Source organism: Belonocnema kinseyi, chromosome 9 (assembly GCF_010883055.1).
Source record: "Belonocnema kinseyi isolate 2016_QV_RU_SX_M_011 chromosome 9, B_treatae_v1, whole genome shotgun sequence".
NCBI classification, from domain to species: domain Eukaryota; kingdom Metazoa; phylum Arthropoda; class Insecta; order Hymenoptera; family Cynipidae; genus Belonocnema; species Belonocnema kinseyi.
In genome coordinates this window covers 84,765,819-84,785,433 of record NC_046665.1, presented here as the reverse complement: position 1 = coordinate 84,785,433, position 19,615 = coordinate 84,765,819, and the positions used below count along the sequence as shown (strand labels likewise).

Genomic DNA, 19,615 nt, shown 5'->3' with positions numbered 1-19,615 from the left:
CTCTACACAGGACAACAAAAAACAAAGATGATCACTCAACACCTACACACGGGTGTAAATTATAAATGCAGATAAGAATTAGTCAAATTCTAAAATGGAACGTAAATAGTACAGACGATTTTACTCAAGTCGAAAATATCAGTTTTAACAAGAAGTTAGTGATGTTCCTTCGTTTCTGCCAGTTGATTTATCAATTTATAAAAAGTAAGTGATAGTAAAATTCGTGGAAAAGATTTGAACGTATCTTAACTTTAAAATAAAGATGATAGATAGGTTATGTAATTTTAAAATCCGGTAAAAAAAGATAAAAGTGGGTTAACAAACGGACTGTTTTTGAGGCTATAAAAACAATAATATTGTGTTTAACTCGTTTTTAAATGTTGTTCACCAGGTCAGGTTTTAATCTAAATATTAATTTTTAATCCAGACGCGCAATTAATTTTTTTCTAATGTCCTGTCAGATCGTTAGTATCTATAGATGAATCATATCCATATGATTACGTGACTTTTGAATTACGCACTCGTTGACACGTGCTGCCATCTTAAGAATCAGTTTTGGCACGCTTATTCAAATAATTTTTATTTATTTTATTATTACATCATCGGTAATTATTTAAGTGGAACAAAATTGATCAGTTATGTACACTACTGATTAAATTATTATCATCAATTGAAAATCATAAGAAAAAAGGTATTAACTGCAATTTTTAGTAATTTCTACTCACATCTGAAACTAGCAAAAGATGACGTAGTAGACGACAGAGAAATTCGATAAAAAAAAAATAAAAATGGCCACAAACAGATAATTTCACTTTACAGTGTCACATGCAGTCACATGCGCACTAGATAAACACAGATAAACATTGTTGTTTGTTTTCCGTAATTTTTTGATGTTCTTGATAAGAGTAACAATGTAGGAGCATAGAATTCGCATTTTTCGTGATTTTGAGTCTGTTACAAAATGTAGGTTTGCCTTATCAATTACAGGTTTTTAATAACGAAAACTTACATTTTTAATCGAAGACAATGAAGAGTGCGAAAAATGAGGAATGTGTGGCTTTTCAAGACAAATTGCCGGAAGGCACGTCAGTTTTGGAGTCTCAAGTCGCGGGCCACCCTTTTGACACGAAAAAAAATACAATTGGTGAGTGAGATGTTTAACTTTTATTAATTATGTTGTAGTTTTTTCCGACAGTTTCAAATCTTAAGATCGTGCAGGCCTTTTCCGGGATTTTTACGTCTTTATTTAAATATTCGCCGACATTTTTCGACTCGGATCTACAATTTATAAAATTAGATTTTTACAATGAAAACTAATTTTTAAGAAAATAGTCAAATTCGTAACCAATGAAATGATTTGTCAACCAAAACATGAATTTTTCACCAAGAAGATTAAATTTCTACCATAAAAGAAGAATTTTCGACAAAGTAGTTAAGTTTTCAATAACAAGGGAAAATAATTTTCAACAAGATAGTTTAATTTTTGAATAATGAAATGAATTTTAAACTAAAACGAAAAATCTTAAAATAAAAAATATATTATTAACCAAGAAGATTAATTTTTCCCGAAAATGGCGAATTTTCAAGTAAAAAAAAACAATAAATAAATGTTAAAATTTAAAATGGAATTTATATTTACAATTTAAAAACTTAATTTTTAACCATAAAACAAATTTTCAAGAAAATTTTCAACAATAGAAAATTAATTTTGAACAAAATAGTTAAATTTGTAACTAAAAAAATAAATATTTGAATAAAAAAATGAGTTTTCAACCCAGCAGATTAATTTTCTGCCGAAAAAGGCGAATTTTCCAGTAAAAAAAATTGTCAGCTTTAAAATGGAATAGTTGTATTTAAACGTTAAAAACTCTAATTGTGAAGAAGATTAACATTTTACCGTAAAAAATTAATTTAAAAAAGTGCAAAAATAGCTCATTTACAAACTAAACAAATGAATTGTCAACTAAAACCAAAAACATTTAAATAAAAAAAAATATATTTTTCAACCAAGAAGATTAATTTTCTACCGAGAAAAGCAAATTTTTAAATGAAAAAAAAAAACAAATTTTCAACCTTAAAATGGAAGATATATTTACACTTTAAAAACTTTATCATGGACCATAAAAATGAATTTTAAAGAAAATATTTAAATTCACAACCAAAAAGATGAATTTTTCACTAAGAATATTAAGATTTTTCCCACAAAAGATGAATTTTCATCCAAATTGTTAAATTTTCAGCAACAATCTAAATATTTTTGAAAAAAATATTTAAATTTTTCACTAAAGAAATGAATTTTCACCTAAAACTAAAAACGTGCAAATAAAAGAATTTATTTTCAACCAAAACCATTTAAATAATAAAAAAAAATTTCAATCATGAAGGTTAGTTTTCTGCCAAAAGGCGAATTTTTAAGTAAAAAAGAACAGCAATCCAAAATGGAGTAGTTACATTTACACTTTAAATACTTAATGTTTAGCTATAAAAATATTTAAATTTTTAACTAAAAAATAAATATTTGAATACAAAAATAAGTTTTCAAACCAGTAGATTAATTTTCTGGCGAAAAAGGCGAATTTCCAAGTAAAAAAAATTGTCAGTTTTACAATGGAGTAGTTCTTTTTAAACGTTAAATAAAAACTCTAATTGTGAAGAAGATTAACATTTTGCCGCAAAAAATTAATTTAAAAAAAATGCTTGAATTTTCATCCAAATTTAAAATTTTTTTAAATGTTAAGAAAATAGCTAATTTTGAAACTAAACAAATGAATTGTCGACTAAAACCAAAAAAATTTAAATAAAAAAATATATTTTTCAACCAAGAAGATTAATTTTCTACGGAGAAAGGCAAATTTTCAAGTAAAAAAAAAAAACAAATTTTCAACTTTAAAATGGAAGTTATATTTACACTTTAAAAACTTTATTATTGACGATAAAAACGAATTTTAAAGAAAATATTTAAATTCGCAACCAAAAAGATGCATTTTTCATTAAGAAAATTAACATTTTACCCACAAAAGATGAATTTTCATCAAAATTGTTCAATTTTAAGCAACAACAAAAATAATTTTAAAAAATGGTTTAATTTTTAACTAAAGAAATGAATTTTCAACTAAAACCAAAAATATTCAAATAAAAACATGAATTTTCAACCAAGAAGATTTATTTTCTGCCAAAAAAGGCGATGGAATGATTCCCGCAATGGAATTGTTACATTTACACTTTAACTACTTAATTTTTAGCTATAAAAACGAATTTTCAAGAAAATAGTTAAACTCGCAAACAAAGAAATCAATTTTCAAGTTCAATGTGGAATCTTTGACCAAAAGGATTAATTCTTTAATCAAAAAGATTAATTTTCTACCAAAAAAAAAACGAATTTTCAACAAAACGCATGAATTTTCAAGTAAAAAAGATAAATTTCCAACCAAAAATGGAATAGTTATATTTACAGATAAAAAAATTCATTTTTAACCATAAAAACAAATTTTCAACAAAATATTAAAATTTGTAACCAAAGGAATTAATTGTCAACCAAAAAGAAAATGTTTTTATTATGAAGATTAATATTATACTACAGAAGACGAATTTTCAACAAAGTACGGTAATTTCCAAAAAAAGTTAAATTTTCAGCAAAAAAAAAAGATTTTTCAACGAAACATTTAAATTTGTAATTAAAGAAATGTATTTTTAACTAAAACGAAACATCTTTTTTAAAAAACAGAATTTTCAACCAAAAATGTTAATTTTCAACAAAATATATGAATTTTAAAGTAAAAACTATAAATCTTCAACGAAATAGTGAAATTTTTAATCAAATAAATGAATTTCTAACTAAAATGAAATTAAAAAAAAAAAAAACGGAATTTTCAACCAAGAATGTTAATTTTCAACAAAATACATGAATTTTAAAGTAAAAAATAGAAATCTTCAACCCAAAATGGATTACTTATATTTAAAGTAAAAAATTTGTTTTTAACCAACGGAATGAATTTTCAACTAAAATTAAGAATCCTCAGACAAAAAAATTTATTTCTTGGCATTTTTAAAAATAATCTAAAATCTTACAAATTCGTGGAAATCCCTTTAAATTTCTGAAATGATTTTTAAATCCATTGGAATCTTTTAAAATCTCTTGGAATTTTGTAAAACTCTTGGAAATTCAAGTCTATAAAATCGCTCCATATCTAAAATATTTCAAATCCTTTGTAATCTCTTTAAATTACTGAAATCACTGGAATATTCTTTGGAATATTTTCAAATACTCTAAACTATTTCAAATCCATTAAAATCTGTTGATATTTCTTAATACTTTTCAAAGCTTCTGTACATTTTTTGGAAGTTTTATAAATCCTGAAAAATATTTTAAATACTTTAAAAGTTTAAAATATTCTGAAATACTTAAAAAAATTTTTTAAGTTCTTCAAAATGCCTTGGAATCTTTTAAGATATCCTAAAATATTTCAAATTCTTCAAAATATTTGTAACCCCTTGAATTTTTATAAGCTTTTGAATATTTCTTGGAATTTTTAAAAATACACCAAAATATTTCAAATTCTTTGAAATTTCTTGAAATCCGTTACAATGTATTTAAAGCTATTGACAATTCTATGAAAATTGTAGGAATGCCCTAAAATCTTCAAAATACTTTGAATTTCTTTAAAAACATTAAAATTCTTGGAAGGACCTTGAAATTTTTTTATCTCTTGAAAATTTCTTGGGATTTTTTAAATTTCCCTCAAATATTTCCAATCCTTGAAAATCCGATTAAATTTGATGATATCAATTGAAAATTCTTTTGAATTTTCTTAAATACAATAAAATCTTTCGAATCTTTTAAAATTTTAGAAATCTTTTAAACTTTTTAAAGCTCTTAAAAATTCTTTCTAATTTTCAAAAGTACCCTAAAATCTTTTAAATCCTTTAAAATCCCTTAAAGTTAATGAAATATATTAATAATTTCCTGGAATATTTAAAAATACATTTAAATATTTAAAATCTTTTGAAATTCCTCGGAATTTTTAAAGAGCTTACCAGGAACTTTTTTTAAATACCATAAAAAGTTTCTAGTCCTTTGAAATTTCTTGAAAACCCTTAAAACTTCTCAAGTTCTTAACAGTTCCTTGAAATTCTTTAAAATATTCTAAAATCTTTTAAATCCATAGAAATCCCTTAAAATCTTCCGAACCCTTTGAAATGCCTTGAATTCGTTTAAAGATCTTGAAAATGCCTTGAAATCTTGTCAAATACCATAAAATATTTTAAATCCTTTTAAATCTTTTTAACCCTTAAAGGGCATACTGGGTGTAAAACACCAAGCTGTTTATTTGCGCTTTGACAAAATGTACCGAATTCAAGAAAATGGAACATATGGCGCCAGATTAACAAATGGCATTCGTATGTCATTTTCACATAATTTTGATTTTTATCATTTTTATACGCAATTTAAGATTAATAAAATCGTTTAATCACGCAAATTACAATGTTTCATTTTTCATTGAATTTAAGCTTTTATTTTTTAGAATAAATACCTTTTTTGGAACGAACACTATAAGACTAATTTTATTTTTAAAGCGCAGTATCTCGGAAGCATTCAAGTACAATTTTAAGTTAAAATATCAAAAACTTACAAAGTTATGAGTTTTAGAGTAAAAGAAGTCATTTTTTATTTTTTTCCAAACAGGATGTTTTTAACTACTTTAAATTTCAAAAACTGTTATGAAACCGTTTTCTCCTAAAACTAGATAGATTAAACATCATTAATTGATTTTCTTGTGAAAAAACTATCCAATACCGTCGGCACAGTACACGTTTGAATATCCTTGGGTCCCTAATACCCAGGATGCTTTTTATGTAATTTTACTGAAGTGTGCCTTTTAAGGGTTAAATAATCCCTTGAAACTTTTTAAAGCTCTTGAAAAATCCTTTGATTGATCAAAAATACCCGAAAACGTTTAAATTCCTTTGAATCAGATTAAATTACTGAAATAATTTAAAAATTCATTGGAATATATTAAAATTCCCCAAATTAGTTCAAAGTCGTTGAAACCTTTTGAAATCTCTCGAAACTTGTTAAAGTTCTAGAAAATTTCATGGAATTTTTAAAAATACCCTAAAATAGTTCAAATATATTTAAAATGTCTTGAAATCTTTTAAAATACCCTAAAATATTTAAAATCCTTTAAAATCTTTTTAAACCCTTTGAAACTTTTTAAAGCTCTTGACAAATCCTTGAAATGATTGAAAATACCCTACAACGTTTGAAATCCTTTGCATCGAATTAAATTACTGAAATAATTTAAAAATTCATTGGAATATATAAAAATTTCCCGAAGTATTTGAAAGTCGTTGAAACCTTTTCAAATCTCTCGAAACTATTTAAAGTTCTAGAAAATTCCATGGAATCTTTAAAAATACCCTAAAATAGTTCAAATATATTTAAAATGTCTTGGAATCTTTTAAAATACCCTACAAGATTAGAAATCTATTTAAAATTTCCTGGAATGTTTTAAAATAATGTAAAAGATCTCAAAAGAGTTTAAGAAAATTCATAAATAGTGAATGGCTGACTTTTCCCTGATTGCCAGATCTTTTCTAAGCTTCGGTTACCCTGTCTAAGGGAATTTTGTTTCGCTGTGATTCCAGCTTATAAATTGTTTTGTAAATGTGTGTAGATTGTGAATTTAAAGTTTTCAGTATACTTATTTTACATAAACGTTTTCAGGGATGCTGAAAAGTCAGAATGGTCGAGTATTAAAGCCAGTATCAAAACCTATTCTAGGTGAGCGAGAAATCTCCTTTTATGAAAATTTACAGACAGCATCAGACTCTACATCTTTGGAATTGTTGGGATTCACACCTTCCTATTATGGAACTAAAGAGATGCAATTTTCTGACAAAAGTTAGTGCATTCTTAAAATAAATAATTATCCCTCAGATTATTTATAATAAAAATGCGAATAATTTTTTTTTTCTTCTCTTAGCTGTGAAGTTTCTTGAACTGGGAGACATCACAAACGGTATGGCCGAACCTTGCATTATGGACATTAAAATCGGAAAAAGAACTTGGGATCCTTTAAGTTTTCCGGAAAAGAAAAAATCAGAGCAAGAAAAATATTCCGAATCAAAACGTGCCTATGGATTTTGCATACCAGGATTTCAAGTCTATCGATTAACTGACGGTCAGCTAAAAAAGTTTGGGAAAGATTATGGTAAAAAGCTGAACGAGAAATCTATCATTGAAGGTAAACTTTTGTCAAAATTAGCTATCATAATTAATTAATGTATCTCAGGCCTCGGACTTTTGAGAAATTGAAATTAGTGTCAATAGTAGGATAAATTTGAAAAAATGGCATTGTTTAGGAAGTTGGCAATGTCAACTTCAAATTTGGAAAACATGAAAATTGTGCTGAATTCGCCTAGATTTATGCTCTATTGTACCGTAAAATGTTTATTGAAAAATGAAAATTTCAGTCCAAAAATAAAAAAAAAAACATTTTTGATGTCAATAAATATTAAATCTTGTGTTAGAAACTACCTGCTATTGGAAAATTTACAAAATCATAAAATCTTTGTCAAAATCTTGAACAATTTAAAAAAAGAAACTCTAAAAATGATCAATTTTTAGAATGCCGAAAAATATTTTCCAAAAAAAATGCAATATTTTTGGACTTGGAATAAATCTTTCACCAAAAATTTTCAAACTACTTGAGATTTTAGACTTTGATTGCAGGTTGTTTGTCCAAATTTGGATCTGATTCTTCAAATTTTTAAGAAATTTCTTGGATTTTTGGAAATTGTTAATTTGATTTTAAACATTAATGTTAGAATTTAGATTTTTAATTTTTCAGGGTTTAATTTTGTTATTTGAATAATTTTTTAATTATTGTTGTACCCAAAGTGCACAAAAATCCGAATGGCCGCTGGACCGGGAAACCTGGAATTTTTTGAGACCGGGAAAAACCGGGAAATAACAGTTTTAGTCTAAATTATTCACTTGTTAACCCATTCAATTTGAAATTTTTAATTAAAAAGAAGATTATTTATTGAATATTTAGCAATATTTGAATTTTTATTTTAGACAAGTAAATTGAAACCAAATATATAAAAGTAAAGAATCAACTGAATTTTTTGACATAGAAAGCCTGGAATCGTTAAAATTTAGAAGGGCCTTTAAACTTTGAACGTTACAATTTTCATTGTTGTATTTGAAAAATGCTTAATATGTAAGTGAAATTTTAAAATTTTGATGTATAATTTACAAATGAACATTTGTAGAAAAATTTTGAGTGATTTTAAGAGATATTTAGGAGTTTTAAAAAGATTAAAAATTATCATGCAAATTTTAGAAAGTTTTCTTAAAATCTTCTAGAATCTTTTTTGAAAATTTTGTTTAAATCTTTGAAAAACTTTTTAAATATTCTCTTAAAATAATTTTTCAAAATGAAAAGTTATGTTTAATTTTCCTATGAATCTCAAGAAAATTTTTTATTCTTTTGAAGCCTTTAACAATTCTTGAAAAGAATCTAATTTTTTTGTATAAAATCTGCGAAAATATACATTTTGTTTTATATTAGGCTATCATTTCAAATTTTACATTAAGTTTGAATCTTTTCAAAACTTCTACATATCTCTTAAAATTTTGACAGATATGTAGAAGTTCTAAAAAAATTACCAAAATAATTTTAAATTTAAAACAACTTCTAGATTTCTCAAGATTTTGAAATAAAATTTTGAAGCTTTCCAAGGATGTTCAAACTATTTAAAAAGAAAATAATTGAATTTTTATTTTAAGAAGTGTTCATTTTAAGATTTTTCAATTTTTCAATATTTAATGTTTCTAGCTTAAAATTCCTTAAAATTATATAATTTTGAAATTTTTAAAGTTCACTGAATGATTTTTTTAGTTTAGAGCACTGAAAATGATAACGTGGATTTATATTTTTTCATATTGAAAAATGTTAGTACCTTTAATTTTATACGCGTAAATTATTGAGCATTTGAATACAACATTTTTTAATCAATATTTTTTAAATTTAAATTTTAAAAGTTCAAAATTTAACAGTTTCACTTTGAGTGCTTTCATTTGCAGCTCAATTTTTATTACCTCAAGTGGAAAATTTTTTAGCTTTAATGTTCCATTTTTTATAATTTCATTGACTGTGAAAAATGTTTGCGAATCGGGAAATAACCGGGAAATGATGGGGAACTTAATTTGTCGATTAAAACGGCCACCGTTTGACAACTCAGTACAAGTTTCAGATTTTTGAAATTAGTATTTTTGAAAATTTTAGCTAAAAAATATATTCCAAGCCCAATGATATTGCATTTTTTTGTAAAATATTAAGCACAAGCTTCCGTTTTTAGAAATTCTGAAATTGATCATTTTTATGGCACAATAGAGCACAAATCTCGCACAATTTAAATTTTTTTCAAGAAAAAAGAAAACAATTGGCGAGGCTGACATAAAAAAATGTTGTTTTTTTTTTTGCTTTTAGACTGAAATTTTCATTTTTCTTTAAAACCTTTTGCCGTACAATAGAGCAGAAATTTTATTTGTTCGAAAAAACCAATTGGCGAGGCTGACAAAAAATGTTTTATTTTTTTTATTTTTGGGCTGAAATTTTCATTTTTTCAAAAAATGTTTTACGGCACAATAGAACAAAATTCAGTAGAATATGCATTTTTTCGAAATTTGAAGCTGGCGTTGCCAACTTTCCGGACATAAAATAGTAGAAAAATATTGACGCTATTTAAATACAATTAAATCAAAAAGTTTATTGTTTTTAAAATTTGTTGAACATACATTTCCAATAAAATCGCGTAAAATCCTCTCGAATCTTTGAAAATACCCTGAAAATCCTTGAATTCTATTAAGATCCTCTAAAGAATCTCGGAAAAATCGTCAATCTTTTAAATTACCTTATAATTTCTTTTTAATTCCTATGAATTCCCCATAAATTTTGACATCCCGTTGAATTCCATGGACTTCAAAAAATAGCCTAACAGTTTAAAATCCTCTGAAATCTCTTGAAATTAGAAAAAATCCGCAAATCTTGGAAATCCCTTTAAATCTTTGAAATCCACTAAAATTTAATAAACACCCTTGAATTCGGTTGAAATCCTCTGAAATCTATAGCACGTTTATGTACCTAATTCCATAAAATCCTTATAAATTCTTTTAAAATCCGATGAATCCATCAAATAACAAATTTTTTCAATCTTCTGGAAATCTTACGAAATCATTTAAAATTCCTGAACAAATTTTGCATTTCTGGAAATTTTCTATTATTCTACGAAATTCTCTGAAATATCATATAATTCCTTCAAATGTTTTAAAATATGAGACGATTTAAAAATTCCGAAAAATATTCCGACACTGTAAAATTCCCGAAAACGATATTTGAAATAGAAAATTCTTGAAATCATGAAATTTCCGAAATATGAAAATTCCCGAGTAATACAATTCTCGAACAATTTATAATAGTGCTCAATTTGCAAATTCCTGAATGATCGAAACTTCCGACAGAAAATTTTCGAATTATAAAATATCCGATACTGCCAAATTTTTGGACACTTGAAAATATCTAATGTAAACAATTAAATTTTTATTATAACAAATCATATTTATTCAGTAAAAATACAAGAATGAAATATTTTGATAAACAACATTTTTTCCTATGCTTATTGTATTTTTAAAAATTAAAAATGTACATTTTCAAAACTAAAATTTTGCGTTGAGAATTTTTTTTCAATCAGTGTTTTTTTTTATTTAAACGATAATTTTAAAAATTGAAATGAATGTTAAAAAATATATTTGATTAAAATAGTTTATTATTGTGTTTTTAATAAATAAATAAGAATTTTTTATTTTTCAATTCGGAAATTTCATAGTGTCGGATATTTTATAATTCGACAATATTTTTTCGCGAAATTTTATTATTTAGAAAATTTCAAATTCGGTAATATTATAAAATTTTTGAAATATAATAATTCCGTTATATTATAAAATATTCGGGAATTGTATTATTTGGGATTTTTATATTTCAGCAATTTTATAATTTTGACAATTTTCTATTTCGAAGATTTTCTTTTTCGGGAATTTTCGGTCTTCCTTAATATACTATTCCCATCTTGGAAAATTCCCTAACATTTAAAAATATTACAGAATTGGGAAATTTCCAAATTTGAAAATTACTGACAGCAAATTGCCAAAGTATAAAAATTAAAATATAAATATTATATTATATTACAATTAAAATTTTTAATTTGTATAATAAATTTAATTGCTTATCTATATTCGAGAATTTTTAAATTTGGTGTAATATTATAAACTGCCGGAAATTTTCCAAAACGATAGTTTTATTATTCGGCAATTTTCAGTCGTCTCAACTTGAAATCTTTGATAGATCTTAAAATTCCTTTAAAATTGTTTAAATTTTTCAAATCCCCTGAAACCCTATAAAATCCCTACAAATAACTGGAAGTATCGTAAAATTTTATTCTATTTCATTTACACCCTGAAGATTTTTAGACATTTATCGAAATTCTCTAAAATACCCAAAAAGCTTACCAATTTTTTGAAAAGCATTGAAATTTGCAAATCTTTAAAGCCCTTGGCGATCCCATAAAATCGCTTACGCCTGTTAAAATTCCTGAAAATCCCTTGAAATCCCATTAACTATCTTGTATTTTGAATTTCTCTTAAAATTTCTTCAAAAAATTTGAAAACTCTGAAATTCTCTGAAGTCGGATGGAACTTCTTGAAATCTTTGAATTTCTCTTAGATCTTTGGGAATCTTTTAAAATGCTCTAAAAGCGTCGAAGTTCTATAAAATCGTTTTAAATCCCTGAAATTAATTAAAATCTTATAAAATCCCTGAAATCAGTTAAAATCATTTTAAACCTCTTGGAATATATTAAAATCTTTGACATCACGCGAAATTTCGAAAGATTCCTCGATATTTTTTAAATCTTTAAAATCCCTTGAAATTTGATTTTTGAGATGGCGGGTATATAAGTTATTTTAGCTAATCTAAAACTTTTTCACGGTCATTGAAATAAAAAAATTCGAACCAGTAAAGCACAACCTTTTTTCATTTTAAAGAATCAAAACTGAACTTAAAATTAAAGCAGTTCAAGTGGAATTTTTTAAATTTAAAATTAAATCCTAAACAATTTTTCGTTCAAACAATCAATAATTTGCACTTATAAAATAGAAGCTTCCCATAAATTATCTTAAAAATTTTGCAGAGTTTTTTTATCTGAAACTTTAAAATATTTTGATTTCAGATCAAACTTTTTGAAATCGTAACAAATCACTTGAAATCTTTTTAAATGTAACTAGGTAATTTTTGGGAATTGAAAAAAAAACAAGAAGTTAACGATCAAATTTGGTGCTTGGAAGAAAAGTTGTCTATGTTTTAGAAAATTGAAATCATATTATGAGTGATGTCTTATAAAAAAAAATTATTTTTGATGAAATAAGCTTAAAACTCAAGAACAATAATTATTTGAACAATATTTTTGGAATATTGGAATATTTGGAATATTTGGAATATTTTTTTAATAGTTTGAAATTTAATAAATCATGGATTATTACTTCAAGGAGAACGTTCTCTACGACATTACTGATTTGAGTTTTAAAAATAAGTAAATAACCATACAGAAATTTATTTGAAAATTGGAAATAGCAGAGTTGTAGACAATGTTTCCCTGAAAAAATATGCCATCAAATACGAAACTTAAACCATTTTTTAATCATTGGTCAGGGACAATAGTAAGACCATTAAAAATGTTTATTTATTTAAAAATTACATCATCTTTGATATTATTTTCATTTCTAAATTGATAAAAAAAACTATTTTTTTCAATGAACTGATTTTTGACACCAAGAAGATTAATGTTCTACTAAAAAAGACAAATTCTGAAAAAAAAGAAAAAATTGTTAAACTAGATAGTTTTATTTTCAACCAAGATTATTAATGTTCTAATAAAAAATACGAATTTACAACTAATGACTTTACTTCTCAACCACATAGTTGAATTTTTAAACTAAAAAGATTAACTTCTAATTAAAAAAGGAATATTTAAAAAGAGTTGATTTTTAAGACAAAACTATACATTTTTATGCAAAACCTTTTAATTTTCAACCATAAATGTGAAGTTTTAACAAAAAATTTTATTTTCAATGAACTAGTTAAATTTTAAGTTAAAAAATTAGTTTATTCAAAAAAGCAAGTTGCAACATAATACATAATTTTTTAGCCAAAGACTTCAATTCTCAACAAAAAGATTGATTTTCTACCCAAAAAGACGAATTTTTAACAAATTATATTTATTTTTTACCAACATAGTAGTTAATCTTTTAAACAAAGAGTTAAAGTTTCAACGTAAATTTAAATAAACAAACAAATAAGAATTTTCAACCAATTTTCAACCAATTTTCAACCAAAAACGATTCATTTTCAACCAAATTTTTAGAAACGAAGATGCATACATTTGATCAAACAGTTGAATTTTAAACCAAAAAAATTCAATTTCCACTAAAAAGTTGAATTTCCAATCAAATAGTTTAATTTTTAGTTTAAAAATATCTCTTTTTAATCAAAAATGGAATAGTTGAATTTTTAATAAAAAAGTAATAAATATTCAATTTAAAAATTCAAATTTTAACTAAGAAGTTCAGTTTTCAGCCTAAAAAGATGAATTTTCTATAATTTTTTTATGAAAGAGTTTAATTTAAAAAAAAATGAATTTTCGTTCAAGTAGTTGAATTTTCAAACAAAAAATATGAATTTTCTACGAAAAAAGGTAAGTTTTAAACAAACAGTTGAATTTTTAACTAAAATTACAAACCTGCAAGCAAAAAAAAAATAAAATAATTTTCTCGAAAGTAGTCAAACTTTTAACCAAGAAGTTGAATTTTATCCTAAATAAATGAATTTTTAATCATATTTAAGCAAAAGATTTTGATTTAAAATCAAAGTCAATTGAATTTGACCAAAAAAGACGGATTTGCAACAAACTAATTGAATCCTCAACCAAAAGAGATTAATTTTCTACATAATAATTTATGTTTTCACCAAAAACTTGATTTTCAAAAAAAAAAAGATGAATTTTCAACAAAATGCAAACATTTTTAGCCAGTGTTGATTTCTTAACCAATAAATAAGATTAAGTTCCTATCAAACAAGAAGAATTTTTAACTGAATAGTCAAATTTTTAGTTTCAAAATTACTTTTCAACCAGAAATGAAATAGTTCAATTTTCACTGAAAAACAATAATTTTTAATAATTTTTTATTCTCTCTCATGTATGCCCTGGTGGGTTTTTACATATACAATATAAATATACAGTATTATAATATAATAAGCCGTTTATAAAAATTATGTGACTCAGAATATTCTAATTTTTGCAAAAATATAGCATATCCGCGCTTATTTTGTGTTTCTAGTTTTAATTATAATTCTGCATCACAATTTATACTTTGATTATTTATTATTAATTAATCTTCACTATCGCTGAGCTCTTCTAGTCCTATCTGTCGATTCCTATTTACACTTTCTTTTGCACATTTTTCGAAGTCTCTTGCATATCCGCAGAGCTCTGAGCTCGGTTCTCTTTTCAGAACTTTTGTTAATTTCTGACTAATTTCCATTTCCGGGTTTTCATTTAACCATTTATCAACCCCTCTGATCAAATCCTCACTGATTAATCTCCTTGCGTTTTTACATACCCAAATGTGGCCAAGATTTTCCTCTGACGTTCCGCACAACCTACATAATGTATTTTCATAACCTTTATTTCCTGCTTTACCCACATTTCCGCATCTTAACCTCGCCCATTGTTCCTTACATTTACCGTTTATCCTATTCGAGTCCTAATATTCCTCCCTTTGAAATCCTTCTTTATACTTCTTATATGATACACAGTAGTTTGACCTATCTATCTTTCCCCAATCTATTTGAATTTCAAGTTCCATTTTTTTTAAAACACCTCGCTCTAGATTATTTTCAATTTTACTTTAATTTCCTTGGTTTCTCATTAGCTCTAACGTCTGTCCGTCTCCCACTTCATGCATTACTTTTTTCAACACTTCTCCCCACTTCGATGGCATATTATTCGCAATACCTCGCAATTCTGCCATTAGACATACCTTAGGTAGTCTGTCATCTCCCATGCTTAAAATTTTTAACACATATTTACTTGCTCTTCTTCTTGCCTCTATTTCCAAACTTCTTCTACCTGCTTCCATTCTCCAAATATAATTTGGAGTGTTCCTATCTAATCCCATAATCATTTTCACGTATCTACCTTGTATTCTTTCCATTACTTCCTGTCTTTCCATCCCCATAGCTCCAACCCATACAGTAACCCTGCCTTAGCCAAAATGTCTAACAAGTAAAGTGTTCTTCCTAGATTATTTATGTTAGCTCTTTTCATTACTCCCCATGCTGCATTAATTGCTTTTTGAGCTTTTCCTGCCAAAGTGTTTAGATGTTTGTTAAAAGTCCCTCCCGTAGAAAACCAGAAGCCTAAATACTTGTATCTATCTACCACCTCTAATTTCTTTCCATATATTTTCTGTTCTTCACCCTCCTTCATTTTGCCCTTCTTACGAAATACCATTATTTTTGCCTTGTTAACATTCATTGAAAGCTTATTTTTATTGCTATATTTTTCTAAAGTTTTGAGCATTTCTTTTAAACCTTCTGGGAAGTCAGCTATTAAACTTAAATCATCTGCAAATTTTAGTGCATATACTTTCGTGTTTCCTATCACTGTTCCTCCTTCCTTCTTTCTAATCCATTCATCCTCCATGTCTTCAGTAAAAATGTTGAAGAGTGTTGGGATTAATGGGCAACCCTGTCTTACCCCTCGCTTCGTTCTAAAACTCTCTGTAATTCCCTCCGCTGTCAGTACTTCATTTTGCGTCTTCCTGTACATATTTTTAATCATTGTCAACATTCTACCCTTTATCCCAGTTTTTTCTAGTTTCTGCATAAAAATGTCCCTATCTACTAAGTCGAAAGCTTTTTTAAAGTCCACAAAGGCCACGTATAGCTTACCACCCTCTCTTTTCAACATATTATTTATTATAGAATTCAGTGCAAATATATGGTCTCTTGCAGCTCTACCCTTTCTGAAACCTGCCTGACTTTCTTTATATAGACCTTTTTTTCTCCAACCACCCTCTGATTCTTTCATCCATAATTTTGGCTAGAACTTTGTACCCTGTATCTAGTAGTGATATTCCTCTATAATTACCTGTGTCCTCTTCATCTCCTCCCTTGAAAATAGGAACAATTCTCGCTTTCTCCCATCCTTTTCCTATAATCCCTTCCCTCCACATTCCACTAATACATCTATGCACTTCTTCAAACCAGGATCTCGGTAAGCCTTGTATGAATTCAATAGTTACTCCATCCTCCCCAGGAGCTTTCCCTTTCTTCATTCCCTTCACACAGTTCGCTACTTCCTCAAAACTTATTTCTCTATTCAATTCTACTTCCTGTTCCATGCCTTCTTCGTTCCCCCTAGTAAAATTGCATTCACTTCTAGGTTCTATTGGGTCCTGCGTATTATTAATTTCTACCGAATTGCTGTTGTGAAATACCTTTTTTTCGTTTACTTTCGAGTCGTCGATTTTTTCGGTCTCTAATAACTTCTGAAAATGAATTTTCCACTTTCCTTTTTTGATCTTACCGCCCCTTCTTCTTTTCCGAGGTCTAAAATTTCCTATTGCTCTCCAAAACTCACTCATGCTCTTACTTTCTGCTACCTTTTTCATTTTTCCTCCCTCTTTTCTCGTTTTTTTGTGCATATAACAATTTAATTTTCGCTCTTTCTCTATTTAATATTTCATTATCCTCGTCTCTCTTTGTCTTAAAAAAATTTTTTTAAAAACCCCCAAACTTTCCGTTTTTGTATTTTGACATCATCTTCATAATAATCCCCATTATTTCTTTTTGTGCCTAATCTAGTATTTGTCTTTTTTTCTAATCATACCTACCTTCTCAGCCGCATTTTTTATGTTTAGTATTATTCCTTCCCATCTATCCGCCCAACCCGTACCTTCGGCAGGTTCCTCCCATAGATTTCCCATGACCTTTTCAAAATCTTTAAACTTTCCCAGATCCCATACTAATTTTTTTTCCTCCTCGTAACCTTTTTTTGCCTCGCAAGACATTTTCTCCTTGTTTCCTACCTCGATATTCAATTTGAAAGTTACCGGTAAATGATCTGATTCGATTTTTGGTTCTACTTTTATTTCTTTAACCACCCTGCTCTCTTCGTTATCCATTAAAATTACGTAATCAAGAACCGAGCTCACTGCTCCGCCGATATGTGCGAGTTTCCCTTCTCTGTCACCGTTTATCCTTCCATTCAAAACTAGTAAACCATAATCTTCACATAAAGTGAGTAATTTCTTTCCTTCTGCATTTAAATGCGAGTCTTACGAAAATCTTACATTGTAATATTCCTGCTCTGATTGATTTTCTTCCAAATCTACTCTACCTTGCTCATGGCCTATTCTTGCATTCCAATCTCCTGTCTCATATTCACATTATTCCACTTCTTCGTCCATTTCCTCTCTCTCTATTGTTCCTTCTGATGTAATCTTTCTGGCCTCCTTTTCAAATGTCCTTGTGAGGTCACACATTTCCCTTGAAACATTTCCTTTGAATTCGTAACATTCTTCCAGTCACTCCTATACGTTCTAACTTTTCTATCATGATATCTCTGTCAATTGAATCGAAAGCTGTCTTGAAATCCACAAAGACTGCCATTAATCTTCCTTTCTCTCTCTTCAATCGATTTCCTGTCAGTGAATTCAAGCCAAATACGTGGTCACGTGTTCCCCTTTTCTTCCTAAATCCTGCTTGACTTTCCGCTTCTCGTCCCCTGCTTTATAGATTGGGTAGGTCCATGCAATGTTCCAGTTGGTCCCTAGTTTCCCCTTCTTCCACAGTCCATTAAGGATATTTGCTAAGTCTACCATAGCTTCTGCTGGTAAATCCTTGTAGAATTCGGTGGTTATTCCATCCTCCCCTGCCGCCTTTTTGGTCTTCATCTTATTCAGCGCCTGTCCCTTGCTGTTCCTTGCTCTCTTTCCCTTTGCTTATGATTTTCTTCTTCTGTCTCCGTCGAATCCTCTTCTGCATTCAGTAATTTTTTGAAGTGGTTTACCCAGCTTTCTTTGTTTATTCTTCTTCCTCTCCTTTTCCTTCTAGGCCGGTAGTCTCCTATTGCTTCCCAGAAATCACTTATCGTTCTGCTTTCCTCTACCCTTTTCCAGTTTTTTCCCTCCATTCCTTTGCACTTGTTTTTAGATATCTTCCGAGTGCCCTTCTAGCTGTAACGTATACTCGTCTTTTATTTTCCTTCCTTCTTCCTTTGCGCGTCTGTATTTTCTTAACTTCCTTCTTGCCTCCTTTTTCATTCTTGCGTATTCCTTGTCGTGATGTTTTCTCCCTGTTGGTTTTCTATTTGATTTTGTCATTCCTATTTTCTTTGCTGTCCTTTTAATAATTCTCCCCATCTCTTCCATTTTTTTCACAGGGTCTTCCTCTTGATTATTTTCCTTCCATTCTTTCCAGTTCTCCTGTAGCTTATTCTGGAATTCTTCTCTTTTTCTTCTTTCAAAGTAACTTCCAGTCCTCTCCTCCTTCCTGGGCCTAGTCTTCCCATCTTCCCTCTTGGTTCGGATCTTCCCGTTCCGAGTCGCATACTATGAACATCACTGGCATGTGATCAGATTCTACTCTGTCCAACACTTTGAGGTCTTCTACTGGGTTCCTTCTTCCATTTTCCAGGGCGAGTACATAGTCTAGCACTGAGTTTCCTCCCGCTCCGACATAAGGCAAGTTTCCTTTTTCGTCCCCTGCGGTTCTTCCATTCATAACCACCAGGCCATACTCCTCACAGAACTCGAGCATCTTTTTTCCTTCTGCATTCAGCATTTTGTCCTCAGATCTTCTTATCTGCTCTTCTTCTGCTCCTGTGTCTGTTTCCCCTATGTCCTCTCCGATCCTTGCGTTCCAGTCCCCAGCTATCAGCATCCAATTATCCTCTTTGATTCCTGATTCCACGAGATTACTCATTTTTTCCCTGACTACACTTACTCCCACGTTATTGTAGATTGTTATAATCTTTCCTTTCTCTTTCCTTCCTGTCTTTTCTATAATTCATCCGTAGTCCCATTCTGATACCTTTATCCCTTGCAAATGGTCCCTTATGCCTACCAGTTGTCCTCCTTTGGCTCTTCCTTTCTTTGCTTCTCTTGTCGCTGCTTTTCCGTGCTATTTGTAGTTTGGGTCTACGTTCGCAACTGTATCTTTTTCATTCTTTTCTTCTATCCATGTTTCTTGTAGTACTATGATATCAAAGTCTGTAAGAAACTTCCATACATCTCTTTGATGTTTGAAACCTGCGATGTTCCAAATTACTACCTTCAAGTCGTGATACGAATCTACCACCTCCTTTGCCGAAAAACCGTTTCGCTGAGTCCTCCCTCTCTTTCATCCCAGTAATTAGCTACACCATCAACAATGAGTTTTAGGTAGCCTGCTTTCGCATCCTGTCCTCTGTCTCTTTTTTCTCTTGCCTGCAT

General features: G+C 28.2%; 1 protein-coding gene across 6 annotated transcripts in view; it reads left to right on the top strand.

The window, feature by feature from the left end:
* The first annotated feature begins 55 nt into the window (after window positions 1-55).
* LOC117179379 (inositol polyphosphate multikinase) overlaps window positions 56-19,615 on the top strand; it is a 59,902-nt gene continuing 40,342 nt past the window's right edge. For 4 of the 6 annotated variants that reach the window (XR_004467914.1, XR_004467913.1, XM_033371107.1 and 1 more), the window contains exons 1-3: window positions 56-204; window positions 6,725-6,901; window positions 6,984-7,244. Coding sequence is in view for 4 of the 6 variants with exons in the window: in XM_033371107.1 (XP_033226998.1) it covers window positions 66-204; window positions 6,725-6,901; window positions 6,984-7,244 (577 nt within the window). In the remaining 2 variants the exon portion in view is untranslated. Of the gene's footprint in view, window positions 205-987; window positions 1,145-6,724; window positions 6,902-6,983; window positions 7,245-19,615 lie in introns of all 6 variants that reach the window. The other 2 variants (XM_033371109.1, XM_033371110.1) reach the window with 1 other exon arrangement.